This window comes from Danio rerio, chromosome 15 (assembly GCF_049306965.1).
Source record: "Danio rerio strain Tuebingen ecotype United States chromosome 15, GRCz12tu, whole genome shotgun sequence".
NCBI lineage: Eukaryota > Metazoa > Chordata > Actinopteri > Cypriniformes > Danionidae > Danio > Danio rerio.
The window spans coordinates 28382170-28397639 of record NC_133190.1 but is presented as its reverse complement, the minus strand read 5'-3'; the positions used below and the strand labels follow the sequence as shown (position 1 = coordinate 28397639).

General features: G+C 34.8%; 2 protein-coding genes across 4 annotated transcripts in view; both read left to right on the top strand.

Annotated features, from left to right (window-relative positions):
- Positions 1-13277, top strand: part of dph1 (diphthamide biosynthesis 1) — a 178700-nt gene extending 165423 nt beyond the window's left edge. The window contains 2 exon segments of one of the 3 annotated variants that reach the window (NM_001017861.1): positions 9581-9715; positions 12762-13277. In NM_001017861.1, coding sequence (NP_001017861.1) covers positions 9581-9715; positions 12762-12780 — 154 coding nt within the window. In that variant the 3' untranslated portion in view covers positions 12781-13277. 3 annotated transcript variants of the gene reach the window in all.
- tp53i13 (tumor protein p53 inducible protein 13) overlaps positions 1-15470 on the top strand; it is a 732349-nt gene that overhangs the window by 382774 nt on the left and 334105 nt on the right. The window lies entirely within an intron of this gene.

The following is a 15470-nucleotide window of genomic DNA, read 5'->3' as shown; positions in this document are numbered from 1 at the left end:
ATGTGTTATTTCTCAGTTCTTCAGCCCGTTCTTCCCTTTTCTGCTTATATGCCAGTGTCAGATGTGGCTGTTTCTTTGAAAGTCTGCCTAAAGGCCAGAAGCTGGTGTTGCGCGTGTGCTGTTGAATGATTCTGCCAGCTGAGGCTCTACTTGAGGCTCTGATCTGCTTGTCCTCTTGTTGTTGCTCATCTGGGCTGCTCACTTCTCTCTCTCTGTCCTGGTTAGATCCAGTTTGATGACTTTTTTTCCGACAGCAGTACATGAATTCATTTCTTAAAGGAACACTCTACTTTTTTGGAAATACAGTAGGCTTACTTTACAAGTCACCTAGAGTTAAACAGTGGAGTTTTACAGTTTTTTTTTTAAGTCTTTTTTCATACGGTCTAATTTGAAACCTGATACAGTAACTTGAAAGTTTTTCTATGAAGCCCTGGGTAAAAAATCTGGGTGTTATTCTGAATGATGACTTGAGCTTTGGCAAACAGACAAATGCAGTGGTTAAATCCTGCTTCTTTCAGCTTTAACTCTTAAAAACTGTTAAATCTATTCAATCTAGAAAAAAAATGAAAAAAGAATCCATGCTTTTATTACCACTAGGTTTTTACTGTTGTAATTCAATATACTTAAGGATTAGTCTGAAAATCTTATCCCGTTTACAATTAGTTGAAAATGCTGCTGCAAGCTTTTAACAGGTACCAAGAAACATGACCACATTACACCAGTTTTACGCTCTTTGCACTGGTTGCCTGTGCACTGTTGGGTCACTTTTAAAATTCTTCTCCTGGTTTTTAAATCTCTAAATGGCCTGGCACCTTCTTATCTGTCAGACATGTTGATTGAGTATCAGCCTGGTCAATCTCTTCAGTCATCTAACCAGACTGTGCCTTCGCAGTAGCTGGTTGTGGAATGCTCTGCCTCTCTGTATTAGATCTGTTTCATTTCTGTCTGTTTATAAATCTAGGTTGAAAACTAACCTTTTTGTTTTGGCATTTTATCAATGAAAATTGTTTGTTTTAGCTATAATTTCATATTTTTCTTTGTTGCGATGTTTATTGTGCAGCACATTGGTCAACCTCTGGTTGTGTTTAATAGTGCTAGATAAATAAAATTGACATTGACTTTTTTTGCTTTTTTCTCATGGGCAGGGCTAATGGGGCATTAATGCAGAAGTACAGATTGATCTTCTATTGTAGAGACGGTCAATTGTTTCACTGTTGCATAATATTGGATTGATACATGAGTAGTTTTATCAGTTTGGTTTCAGTAAAAGCTGTTTTTAGACTAAAAGGAAACTTTCAGTTCTGAAGCTTGGAGGATCTAAAGATCAAGGAAAATTTTGTTTCTCAATTCATGACTTTTGTAATACTTTTATTCAGCAAGGATAACCCTGTTAAATTAGACTGAAAAAGGTCAGTTAAATTGATCAAAACGCACACTTTTATAATGTTTATGCCAGAATATGTTTCTATTTTGATAAAATGCTGTGCTTTTTTAAATGATTCATTGTGGAATCATGTAAAAAAACAGATCTAATCTATTTTCAGGCACAACAACCCTAAGTATTACAGGGGAAATTCCCTTGACAAGACTAAAGAAAGACCACAGAAACCCAAATAATTACTTGTTACTATCAATAATTTATTCAGGGAACCCACTGCTCTTAAAATTTTAGGAATAGTGTGGACTTTTCAGGACATTAGAAGTCAGAGAATTTGTATTTATTGATTAATTGTGGCTTTACATCAGGGATATTTTCAGCTCCATTTTGTCCCTTAAGGTGTCAAATCCAGTTCCTAGAGGGCCGCAGCCCTGCACAGTTTAGTTCCAACCTTGCTTCAACACACATACCTGATTCCAAGCAAGCCTTAAGGACTTGATTTGTTTGATCAGGTGTGTTTAATTAGAGTTAAAGCTAAACTGTGCAAAGCTGTGGCCCTCCAGGAACTGGATTTGACATCTGTGTGAAGGTATAGTTTACCCAAAAATGTAATTTTACTCACTATTTACTTTACTTACCTTCAAGTGGTTCCTTTCTTTATTCTGTTGAAAACGAAAGATATTTTGAAAAAAGCTGATTACCTGTAATCACTTACCTCCATATTAGAAAAAACAAATACTATGGAAGTCAATGGTTACAGGTTTGCAATATTCTATAAAAAAAAAAAAAACTTCTTTTGTGTTCAATAGAAGAAAGCGTTACATGTATAAAAGTACATAGCAGAAAAGGTAAGGGAGGGAACACTTTTTAGACGTCTTTTAGACAATCTTTTTTCAAAATTTTATAAATTATCTGTTGCTGTTCTAGTGGTTATTAAAGTCAAGCAAAAAATTATATTCAAGCTAAAACCGTTTCAATAGTATTCACAACAGTGGCCTGCTTAATAGATGTAATAGAAATTAAACTCAGGCAAAAATCATGGTATTTGATATTTGGCTTAAACCCTATAATATCAGTATACATATAGTATTGACTTCACAGTCATGAAATACAGTCAGAAGCCTATTTTGTGCACTGTGTACTCTAAAATCTCCATCTCACTGTGTACGTTGACAAGGCTGTTGACTTACAATGTTTAGAAATTGCCACGAGGGGAATCTTCCACTATTGTTAATCGACCAACCAGGCACGGTTATCTCTCGACGCCTTTCACAATAGGCTAATATCAGCCTATTAATCATCCCGGCTGATATATCGGTCCAAAGCAACAATGTACCCACTGTACCAGCAGAAGCTCATTTATGTTGAGTTTTTATGCCATCATATCTCTTAGTGAATGATGATAATGCTCACTAGAGCCATATTGAAGCAGCGCATAATCATATGTGGCTCTCATATTCTTGGCGTCACCGTAATCCATTTTCATTGCCACTTGGCCCACGCTGGAGCTCAGTGCATTTGGTGTCGTATAAGCAAGAAGCAAAAATGGCATTATGAGAATATATTAGAATGCAGCAATAACACACTGATGTTTTGCGAAGGCCTAAAACCATAACAAAAGGGGCTAAAGCGTTCATTCATTTAGTTCAAATATTGACAGAAGTTTTTTTCTGAAGGTGTCACCTTGTTTGTTGTTTGTTTGTATACTTTATTGTCCCTCAAGGGGAAGTTTTCTGTGGACTCGCACAGCACTTCAGCAGGTTCTGACACAATAACAATTAAAAATAAGCGAACATGCAAAAGAATTACATACTTTGTCGATCAGTGTTCAACAGTCTGATCGACACTGGAATAAAAGAGTTCTTAAGTCTGTTCCGCTTCCAGCGGAAAGTTCTGTATCTTCTACTAGAAGGTAAAAGATCGTTAAATGGAAAGAGTACATTAAAATTCTTTTCGCTTCATTCAGAGTACATTGCTCGTAGAGTGTTTGTATACTAGTAAATAGTTCAGATCCTATTAGTTTTGTAGCAGTTCTGATAATATAAAAAATTTTAGATTTCAGATTTACAGAAAGATTGCCATACCATTTACATAGACTATACCTGAAAACACCTTCAAATGCAGCTTGATTGGCTACATTGTGTATTAAGACCAACAGAAAATGAAAAGTTGCTATTTTTAGGCCGATATGACTAAGAACTATAATTTATTTTCAGTGTAATAATCAAGGAACTTTGCTGCTGCATCATGGCTGCAGCAGGCACAATGATATTACGCAGCTTTTATAAAAAGTTGCCAACTTGTTAACTGTAGCAGCATTGTATCATTGGCACCTGCTGCAGCCATGTTATGGCAGTGAAGTTTCTTGATTATTATGTCAGAATGAGAGTATAGTTCCTAGCCATATTCATCAAAAATCAAACCAAAATTTCTATTTTTCTTGTTCTCTTTGCCTTAGTGAACAATATAACTACAGTCAAGCGAGGACAACAGTCAATAGGACAAATATCTAAACTCATTTTTTTTTTTTTATGGATGCTTATGGTCTAATAGAATTCAATGCATTTTATGCTAAGCTAAGCCAAAAGTACTTCCGCCAGGCCCAGAGATCAGCTGAATGTATTAAAAAATGGTTAAACTCAATTGTTTAACTCCAGGAGAGTGGTAAAAAGATTGTTCTTTTTAAAAAAAAGTGTTCCTTTATGTAGGTGAGGTCGTTAAATAAAAATTTAAATTCTATTTAATTTACTTACCATCTGTTAAACACACACAAAGCTATTTTGTATAAATAATGTAACCTGCTGCTCTTGACATCCACAGTATATTATTCCTACTATAATAGTTAATGGTGACTAGTTTTCAACATTTTTCAAAATATCTTTATTATTCAACAAAGAAGGAAAGTCTAGGTTTGGAACAGCCTGAGGGTGAGTAAATGGTTAGTGCATTTTCATTTTTGGGAGGACTATCATTTTAATGAACCTCTTCTTGTGTTTGCTTTTACTGTGGAAAAATGAGAAGGCGTAAGTGTGAAGTATGAAGAAAGAGTAGGGAAGGCAGTGGTTTTCAGTGTGTCTCATGTTATATTTATAGTCAATATGACACACTTGCCTCATGTCAGTGTCTGGATTATCAGGTAGCTTATGCACAGCACTGATGAAAAGCCACTGAAAGAGGGATGGATGTGTCAGGGTTAATAAGAGCAGGATGGATGCAGGAAGAGAGAAAGGAAGACTAGTGCTGGTAGCACAAGTGAAACGCTCATCCACAATCTGTATCTCATGAACATGCATTTTATTCAGTGGTATGAAATGTGTTTTAACATAAGTGATTTACTAGACTCACAGAGAAATTAACTCTCTTTTACACATACACAGAGACATTCATAATTTTTTTTTTTCAATGTTTTATTTTTATTGCCGCACTTTAAAAAATACAACATCATTATAATACGCATCTATCAATCAATCAACTTTTATTTATATAGCCTTAATAAAACCAAGGTTGACCAAAGTGCTTTACACTAGTAAAAGCAAATTATACAATACAACAAAAAAGGAGACAATACAAAACAATACAAAAAAATATTAATAAAATACAACAAACATTAAAAACATAACCAAGTGTCAGTGGTATGCAATAAAAGCCAATTTAAACAACTGGGTCTTAAGCTTGGCTTTAAAAAATGGCCGGTCAGTGACTGTACGAAGCTCAGTAGAAAGGGTTTTCCAGAGTTTAGGACCTGCCACTGCAAAAGAGCGATTACCCCACTGCTTGTGGGGTGTATAAAATTTATAACATTACATTGTAAATTGTTTTTACTAATTGTAAACAAATATACATAGTATAGAAATAGTGCTTATTTCTAAATTGTTGACAGTCATTTTCAGTCATTTATTTTCTAGGTTTAATTAAAAAAATATTGTATTGCTCATAATGTGCCTTTTTTCATAATTTGTTGTTGTTTATTTAGTTATGTACATAATTATTTGGTCACATTTTATTATACAACTCCTAATAAACCAGTAACTATGACTTTTATCTCAATAAACTTATAATTTTCTGCTTATTAGTTATTATGGTAAAGGTCAAATTTAGATATCAGGTGGAATTAATTACATATAAATAGATATTAATTTAAGATATTGAATAAGATCTTGCAGAATATGTAACAATAAATAGCCCATATCTTTAGGTGGTGGTCCAGAGTTTATTTTTAAGGCTTTGTGCTTATAAGATACAAAGCAATGTGTGCTCATGCTTCACTTGTTGAAAATGATGTTATTTTTCATATAAATATAAATCTGTAGCTAAATTGTTAGCGGTGCCAAAAAGCATTTCCCATTGTTTACATCCTCGCTACAACATACAATTAAAGCTAGAAACTATGCATGTAATTGATCAATTTTAACAATAAAAAACTTACAGGTTGTGGCTCACAGCTTTGTCAGTTGGAGGAGTTTTTAGCCAAATCTAGAACTGAACTTGTAGAGATTCTGGAAGCTCTCCTTTGTCAAATGCTAGCTATATATTTTTATAATTCTCTGAAACATAAATAAAATTACACTTCTCTCTTTGTGTCATGTCCTCTGGAAGCCCAAATACAGAAACTTAACAAGCTCTGTGAAAATAGCAGTTTGGATGGCATTTTAGCATTCTCTGCTATAACATTACAGCACATTTGATTTATGAGTGGGTGGTTCATTCTGCTGTGGCGACTCGATTAATAATAAAATAAAGCTAAAAAGAAAATGAATGATTTAAGAATGATAAAAAATATTACTTTTCTTTTTTTTTAGTTCCCTTAATGCCTTTTAAAGTTAATGTAATACAATTTTGTTTAAAATATAATGTTTATTTCCTTATTAATTGTTTTATATATATTTGAATAATGTGGGACGTATACATAGAAGTAGTGCACAAAAAAATTACAATCCATTCCCAAAGAGAAAAAAAAAATCAAAGCAGGAACTGTCGCCTTTACAGTCAATAAAAGCTAGTGACTGTAGCATTAGACTCTGAAGGGTATTTAAGAGAGATTTATGGAGAAGTGTTCTTTATGAGGTATTGTAGTATTGTCAGTGGAGAGAGACGGTTCTGCACCGGAGGCGGGGGTCTTTGTCATTTCACCAGTGTGGTATCAGAGCCGTTTGTTACGTGAAGTGGGTATATCTGTGCCCACGGGCGGAGAGCAACACGGTGCATTGATTATTCATATAAGCGGCTCAGTCTGACGAATGGGAGTTTATATAATTTCGCCACATGCATGAGGAGCTCCTGCATTCCTCTGGAGGCCTGGTAATGTATTCGTCTGCATTTGTAGGTCACGCGGAACAGCACGGATGGAGCTCACCTCGACTCAAAGCCTCCGCCTGGTGTGTTGCTCTGTTGTGGAAGATCTTTGAGCTTTGGTTTATACACAGAGCGGTCTGGGAGATTGTTTGTGGTTTGAGAGTCAGGTGATAAGAAGGAGTGTGTGTAAGTCTGTGAGTTGATTCCAAGAAAGAAATCGATTCTGAGTCGTTGAGAACAGAGAGTTAATGCTAAAATTCAAGAAACCTTTTCATTTTAAAATAATTCATTCATTTACTCACTCATTTTTCTTTGGCTTGGTCCCTTATTTACCAGGGAATGAACCGCCAACTTTTCCAGCATATGTTTTACACAGAGGATGCCCTTTCAGTCAGAACCCAGTTTTGGGAAACACCCATACACTCTCGCATGCACACACACACACGCACACTCACACTACAGCCAATTCACCTATCCAATTCAATCCCATGCAAGCACGGAGAGAACTTGCAAATTTCACATGGAAATGACAGCTAGCCCAGCCAAGACTTGAACCAGGGAGTGAGGCAACAGTGCTAACCACTGAGCCACCGTGCAGTCAAAATAAATAATTATAAATTAATAATCAATTATTTGACTCTCTATTGCTACACGCTCAAAAACACAGACACCCACGCACACACACACACACACACACACACACATATTATTGGCTCTTTATGTGTACTTCAGGGTGGTTGAGGCTCTGTTTGTTCACCAAACACCTGAGTAATATTCATGTTTCTCAAACATTTCTTGTTCTGTTTGTTTTTAGCTGGGGTAAGAAAAAAGAAGATTCTTTATATTTTAAATAATACATAACACTGTTCTCCAACTTTTTGTCCCAAAGGCCCCCCTATAAGAAATATTTCAGGGCCCCACACAAGGTATTCTGACCTGAGATAGCATAAATGTTGTATTAAATTCTCATTGATAGCAGAACATAAGAGAGAGCCTATCCAAAAACTCGTATGGTTCTATGCACGCTATCACCAGTTGACAAAGGTGACAAAGCACCTGTATAGCACCCTAAAAGCTACACTCAAAATTATTTGTGCTGCTTTATCAAGCTACTTAATTAATATGAGTTAAAACAATACAATTCTTAGGGTTTTTGTGGACAACTTTATTGTTGTATGTTCAATCCACTTAAATTTGTAAAAACTGTTAACTTGATTTGACAACATGAAGGAATTGTGTGGAACCCAGAATCAATTTGTGTTGGGACAACATGAAGGAATTAAGGTAACTTTTTAGTTATTACAAAAAGTGAATTGAACATAGAACAATTACGTTGTCCCCCCTAAGAAATCAATATTTGTGTTGTTTCAGCTTATTTAAAATAAATAATTTGAACAAACAAATCCTATCCTCTAGATTAAGCTTATTTTAGCAAAATAATAAAAATGATCATGTCTTGATTTTTTTATTATTTAATTTGGACACTAAGGTCTGACTTTGCTTAGACAAAAGTTTTGTCACTTAGCAGAAATAAAGTACAGTATAGAGTATAAAGTTATGGTGCAGTGGAAAAAGAATGAACATTGTTTATGACTCCCCATGAGCTTGGACAACTGCATCCATACAAGATCCAATAACCCAAATAACTTTAGAAAAAAATCATCTGGAATAGCAAAGAAAGCATTCTTGCAGGATTCCTAGAGTTCATCAAGATTCGTCTTTAATGCTTCCTTCATCATCTTACCCCAGACATGCTCAATAAAGTTTATGTCTGGTGACTGGGCTGGTCAATCCTGGAACTTTGATGTGAAGGCTAAAGTAAAAAGGAGGGCTATCATGCTATCAGGCTGTTGATGTTGTCATCCACTCTGCAGATCTCTTGCATGTCCCCATTCTGAATGTAACTCCAAACCAAGATTCTTTTCCTTCACCAAACTTGACTGATTTCTGTGAGAATTTTGGGACCATGGGGGTTCCTATCAGCATTTTGCGGTATTTGTGATGATTGTGATGCATTTCAACAGATGATTCATCAAAACAATCTAACCTAACTAGAAATCAAGTTATTATTGGTTGCTCTGGGATTGACAAGACTTTTGTCATATAGTGTAGGTGCTGTGGCAATTAAAGTGGTTTTCCTATTGATAACGAGCCAATTTAGTGCTGTTTAGTTGAATACATACTGTAAAAACATAGCAGAGGCATGACCTTAAGTGATATATCTTATATTTGTTTCAAATAAAGATATACTTAATATTTGTTTTGTATTTATTTTGTCATGCCAATGTAGTCAAGAAACCCTGTGATTTCTCTAAGGCTGGGTACACACTAAATGATTTGTAAAATCTATTTTAAATGTTGTAAACACAAACATGAGGGCAAAAAATCCCAGATTTCAGCTTTTGCTTTTATAGTGTGTGGTGATGTGATAGCACACTGCACAACAGCAGATCATACACCAGTCTGAACTATGTTTTATTTTATTTTATTAATCACATTGACATCGGGTAATTACAATGTAAATGCAACAGACAATAGTACAAACAATGCTTTTTGCAATAAGGAAGATATAACAGTTTTAAAGAAGTGTAACAGTGGTATAGCAGCAAGCAAGCAAGAAAAAGGTCACAATGTAACCACAGAAGAAGCTTTAAATAGAAAATTAGCAAAAATATTTTTTGAAGGAAGATGCTAATAGTCTAATCCAATTCCATGACCTAAGCTAAGCTAAAATTGTTCCTGCCAGATCTGGAGATCACAACTAGAACTCCCTTGATATTGGACTGGATTCTGTGGCTGATGTGTGTATGAAGCCCATTGTCCTGTTGTTAATCCTACAGTAAGTCAGCATGCTGATGTGTTTAATAAACTCACACAATGTGTGTATGTGTGTGTGTGTGTGTGTTTCAGGCAGCAGTGGCGCTACAGCAGGTTGGATGGCAGGATGTGTATCCCATGGATTTCTATTCCAATCAGAGTCTGGGGGCCTGGACTCCTAATCATCCGGATAACCAACCTAAACGGCCTGCACGCAAAACCGCACAGGTGTGTATGCTGAAAGGGTTTTTAGAAAAAAAAAGCTTTAAATATTATTTCATTATCGTGTTCAAAGTATAATGTTTATTCCCATATTTCATTATTAATTAGGTAACAATTTACAATAAAGTTTTATTAGTTGATGGTAATGCATTTACTAACATGAACAATACATTTATTACAGTATTTGTTCATGTTAGTTAACATTAGTTAATGAAAATACAGTTGTTCATCGTTAATGTTAACTGACTGTGCATTAACTAATGTTGTTAATAACATTAGTGTTAATAATAGATGTTAATAATGCATTAGTAAATGTTGAACTAATAAATGGCGGTCCAGTATTATTCATAATAAGTTCAAGTTAGTAATCAAATTCACCAAAGAAAGCTGTTGTGACCAATAATTTATTTATTAAAGTGAATATAATTTATTTAAATGTAAATAAATTAATGTATTGATTATTTAATTATTAATTGTATTTCAGTGGTTCAAGTATTTGTATGGTATAATATAGTGTTTATAATGTATTATTCACTGATGTTTTGCTAATACTTTTATTTATAAATTATTGATGTATTTATTGATGGATTAAATGTATTTTGCTTAAACAAATATGACTAGCATGGAAAATATGTATAAATGTATTTATTAATTCATTTTCTCCCATTTCAGTAATTTGCTAGTTCATAACCTGTATTTAAACTAGTTGTGACTAGATGTTTAACTGCACTAGTATCTCATATTTGAATAATACAGAAGAATAGATAACTTTAATGTGATGGTTTGACAGTTTCTATAATATAAGAAGGCCTGCAAAGTTCTACATCTGGATCTGTTTTGATGTAAATAATATTCCAGTGCCATCTAGTGATGAATCACTAACAGAGAATTTAACCATCAGTTCTTGCAGTCAGACTGTACAGATGGGTCTCACAGCAGTGATATTTGTATAATATTATTATTATTCTAATACACCTGGTAATTTTTGAGGGTTATAGTTAATATGAGATTCTTTAAGTAAATGCTCCTGACTGAAGCTCATCACTCCTTAGTTTTCTTTGCAATAAGACCCTATACTCTTTGATTTCTGTGATGTGGAAAATGACTCTGAATAATGGGAGTCCAGTATTAAAACAGTATGTCACAAAATGGATCAAAAGTAATGCTGTGCAGTGTGCTCTTAATCAAATCATGATGTGTCTAGTGTTTTTCAATTTCATACAAGGAAAACTGATATCATATAATTTACCCAGAGAAACGTCTTCACAAAAACCTGCCAACATAAAATAACTTTGCTTTGGTTTGAAGAAATTGTGAATAGAACATCATTTCAAAGTATTTTCTAATAATAATATTAATAATAATTGTATAAATAATAATAATAATAGAACTAGTAAATAAAGTGCCTATAGAAAATCATCATACCTTGTGAAAAACTATACCTTTACTCACAATACACCCTGCTTTCAAAAGACCTTGGAGATAAAGTTGTAGAAAGGCACAGGTTAGGAGATGGCTACGAAAACATTTCAAAGGCTGGAAAAGTTATTTAACAATTTATTTGGTTTCAAGCTGAATTAAAAATAAAGTAATTCTTTCAAAGAGGTATGATGATTTTCTATAGGCACTGTATAATTCTTACAATTTTAAGGAATTGAAATGTTATTTTTACATGAATTTGTACAGAAATAAAATGTTACAGTATTTGAATAAAAATAGTAATTCAAATCTTGAGTTCCTAAAAATGATAACAAAATGGTGACAATTAAGTTGTTAAACTGTTGATTGTAAAATAATACGTTTTGTGATATTTAATAAATTAGTTTAATTATTTTAACTATTTTAGTTACTGGAAATTAGATCACAGTTGCTTCCACCTTCTACCTGTAACTACAGATCTAGCAAAGTAGTTGCTAACGTACAGTACAAGTTTGCGATGCAGTTTGTTGGAATGATGAAAATGGGGAATCACCAAGTCAACAAACCATGTTTAAAACGATGGAACTTGCAGCCTTAGTTGGCTAATGATGGTTTTCGGAAATACATTTCTGGACAGGCTCGCACTGGCACGACAATAGAAAAGCAGTTGTTCTTTGCGCTATACCTGGTGGATATTGCGTAAAGTACAAAAGAGTTTTTTTTATTATTATTGAAAAGGTGGCCTGCGACACTGCGAGTGACAGATTACAGCGCTGTGCGTGAAAAAACACGCATTCTCTGTAGCCGCATCTGTAGATTATTGCATTAATAATTAACTATTAAATTGGTGTCTGGAATAAAATCTAGCAGGAAAAATTTAATTAAAATTGTAATTTTAATTAAATATTTATGCAGAATTTGGTCAACAAAATATTACATTTCATGCTTAACATTTAGTTTTCCTCAGAAAATTGTGCACAAAAAAGTTAATCACATTTTCGGTCAAACATTAATGTATTCTTAACATAATTAGCGTTCACATGTCAATGTATTCTTAACATAATTAGCATATTAATATGTAAATAAGATTAAAGATGCTGTACTGTATATTTATATAACAAGGACTATTAATAAATGTGTGTATATATTTAATGAATTAAATTTGGATTACCATTCAATCTCATGTTAGCATTTTTTGTGAAACCCATCATACTCTTTACAAGATTTTTGCTTGATGATTATTTCATTCATTGACTGACTGACTGAAAAAGTTTTCAATTAGTAGCAGATAAATAGACAATGTATTTTAATTTCCAGTTCTGTGAAAATCAGCGGAAAAATAACAAAAATTCAGATTTTGTCGTTTCTCATGACCAACTTAAAAGCACCTGGGGATTTTAGGACCAGTACTTTAAACAGAAATGATTTTTTAATCCCTTAATTACTCTTCTAAGTGTATGATTAATCCACCAATATAACAGACACAATCTGCGAGTCTCTAAATCCACACAGGATGTCTGTCCTGTGTTTTATTCCTTATTGTATCTCTCTCCTTTTATCTCTCTCTCTCTCTCTCTCTCTCTCTCTCTCTCTCTCTCTCTCTCTCTCTCTCTCTCTCTCTCTCTTTTATCAGAAGGCTGGTCAGCAGGTGATCAGCTGTGGTCAGGAACAGAGCGCCTCCTGTGGTTGTCAACCAAAATAACATACAGCCTCATGAACATCTGCCGGAGACAAGCGGACCAATCACACTTCATCACATCAGCCTTCTGTTCACACGCACCGTCAGTCAGTCAGTCAGTGAGTGAGTGTGTGTGTGTGTATGTGTGTATGAGATAAAAGCTCCCCCTTGAATGAACAAAGTGTGGTTTCGCTTTAGTCAAACGTAAGCATGTTGTCCCTCACCTACAAAAAGAAAGGGGCTGGCAGACATGTTTTCATGGTTGACCTTCATCCCTTCAGAATTACAGCAGGAAAGAGTGGATTCTTTCTGTGTGTATGAAGAGAAAATACTCATTCTGTACTCTACATCCAGCTTTTTATTTGCCTTAATGCTAAGCTTCTCCGACAGAAGCACTTTGAATGTTTTGTACAGGATATCTTTTAATTATGGGCAAAAATAAAATGAAATCTTTACAGTTTTCTGTCGGACTTGATTGAGTCTGAGTGCTGGTGTTATCATTATCAAAAAGCCCCCCCACACCCACATTTTTTTTTAAACAATCTTCTTAAATTTTGTTTTTAAAAAGGCAAGGCTTGTGAGCTGAAGCTGAAAATCCGAATTCAAACATGAAGGTGATCAGATTTGTTATAGGGACTTTTGCTCTAATAGTTGATGTGGAAACTGTATGAAGGACATGATGGGTCATATTGGCAGAGATTGATATGCCTGCCGTACATTTGACTAAAGATTGGCGATCATTGGATTGTCCTGCAGGATGAACACCACAAAGAATGCATCTAAATTTATTGAAGCCTGATTCAGGGATATTTCTATAATGTCTTTGAGTGGCCTGCTCAGTCTTCTGGTTTGAATATAAAGTATTTGATAGGACTTAAAGACAGCAGTGGCAATGAGAAAATCAAAATCATGGGATTGTAAAAATCAGAAAACATAACCTAAAATATTATATGGACTGAAAAGGAAGGAAGGATTACTAGTCACTGAGAGAGATGTTTGCAAGCAGTTTGGGTGAACATTTATTAGAGGTTATTATATATTTATATATATATATACACTGGCGATCAAAATTAGAGAACAATTTATAAATAATTGAACAATTCTGAAATAATGTCATCTTCACTGCTCAACAGTTGAAGGGGTTTTTTTGTCCCATCTATACCATGCTACCAGAACACCTTTTCCACAAAATAACAAAGGCATTTCAACAAAAAACATTATTTTGCAGAAAACACACTGATCAAAATTAGAGAACAACAATGACTGTAGCATGGAAAAAGATTACCGCAAAACTTTCTGAAGGTTACAACAGTCAGCAATTAGTATGAAGTGTACAGGCCTCTGCTCTGAATGACTTCAGCACATCTGTGGCCACAAGACAGCACTAGTCTCTCATACTGCTCTGGTGTGATTTTGGCCCACTCTTCTTCCAGTGTTCTCGACAGTTCAATGACTGTAAAGTGTTTTGTGGCCATAACTTTGTCACCAAGAGTTTTCCAGAGGTTCTCTATTGGGTTAAGGTCAGGACTCTGGGCAGACCATGTCATTATTTCAATATTTTCAGTTTCAAGGAACTGCTTTACCCATTTTGCTGTGTGACATTGCACGTTTTCCTGCATGAACACTGCAGGCTGATTGGGTGTTGAACGCAACCACATGTTGTTGAAGAAGGTCCTGATAAAAATGTGCATTCACTATGCCATAAAACTGTAGAGGCCTAACTCCTGCTGCAAAAACATGCCCCAAACCATGATACTTCCTCCTCCACTTTTCACTGACTTTTATAAACACCTTTTGTTCAGTCTTTCTCCAGTTTGTCGCCGAACATATTGTTTTCCATCAGACCCAAATAAATTAAACTTGCTTTCATTACTGAAGTGAACTTTGGAGCAGTTCTCCTGTCCACACAACATGCTCCTTAGCAAAGCTTAGTCTAGCCTTTTGATTCTTTCTGCTAATGAGAGGTTTGGTGACTGCAGAGAGGGCTTTCAGTCCAAATGCTCTTAAACATCGAGACACTGTATGACGAGACAGATCTTTACCCTGTTCACTGCTGAACTGGTGAGCAGTTCCAGCTGTAATGTGAAAACGATTGCACATTGAGATCCTCCGCAGTATCCTGTCCTCTCTTCCGTGGATGACCAGCCTTATTGAGGGACTTGAATGAGTTTGTGATGTTGTCAAGATTCAATATTTTTGAAATCACAGATTTAGAACAACCAACTTGTCTTGCTATGGGTCATTCCTTTGGCCTTCATCTGGACAAGCTGTTGCCGAAGGCTTTCAGTCACTTTAGAACGTTCCACCACCTTGCAGAGGCAGTAAAACTGGGAGTTGGGCTGCCAGCTAAATAGGGGTTGACAGATAATGAAGGGAATTAGCACCAGATTCCAGATTGACACCAATAACTAAGCGGTATCTGAAAGTGTTCTCTAATTTTGATGAGTGTGTTTTCTGCAAAATAATGTTTTTTGTTGAAATGCCTTTGTTATTTTGTGGAAAAGGTGTTCTGGTAGCATGGTATAGACGGGACAAAAAACCCTTCAACTGTTGAGCAGTGAAGATGACATTATTTCAGAATTGTTCAATTATTTATAAATTGTTCTCTAATTTTGATCGCCTGTGTATGTATGTATGTATATATATATATATATATATTTTTTT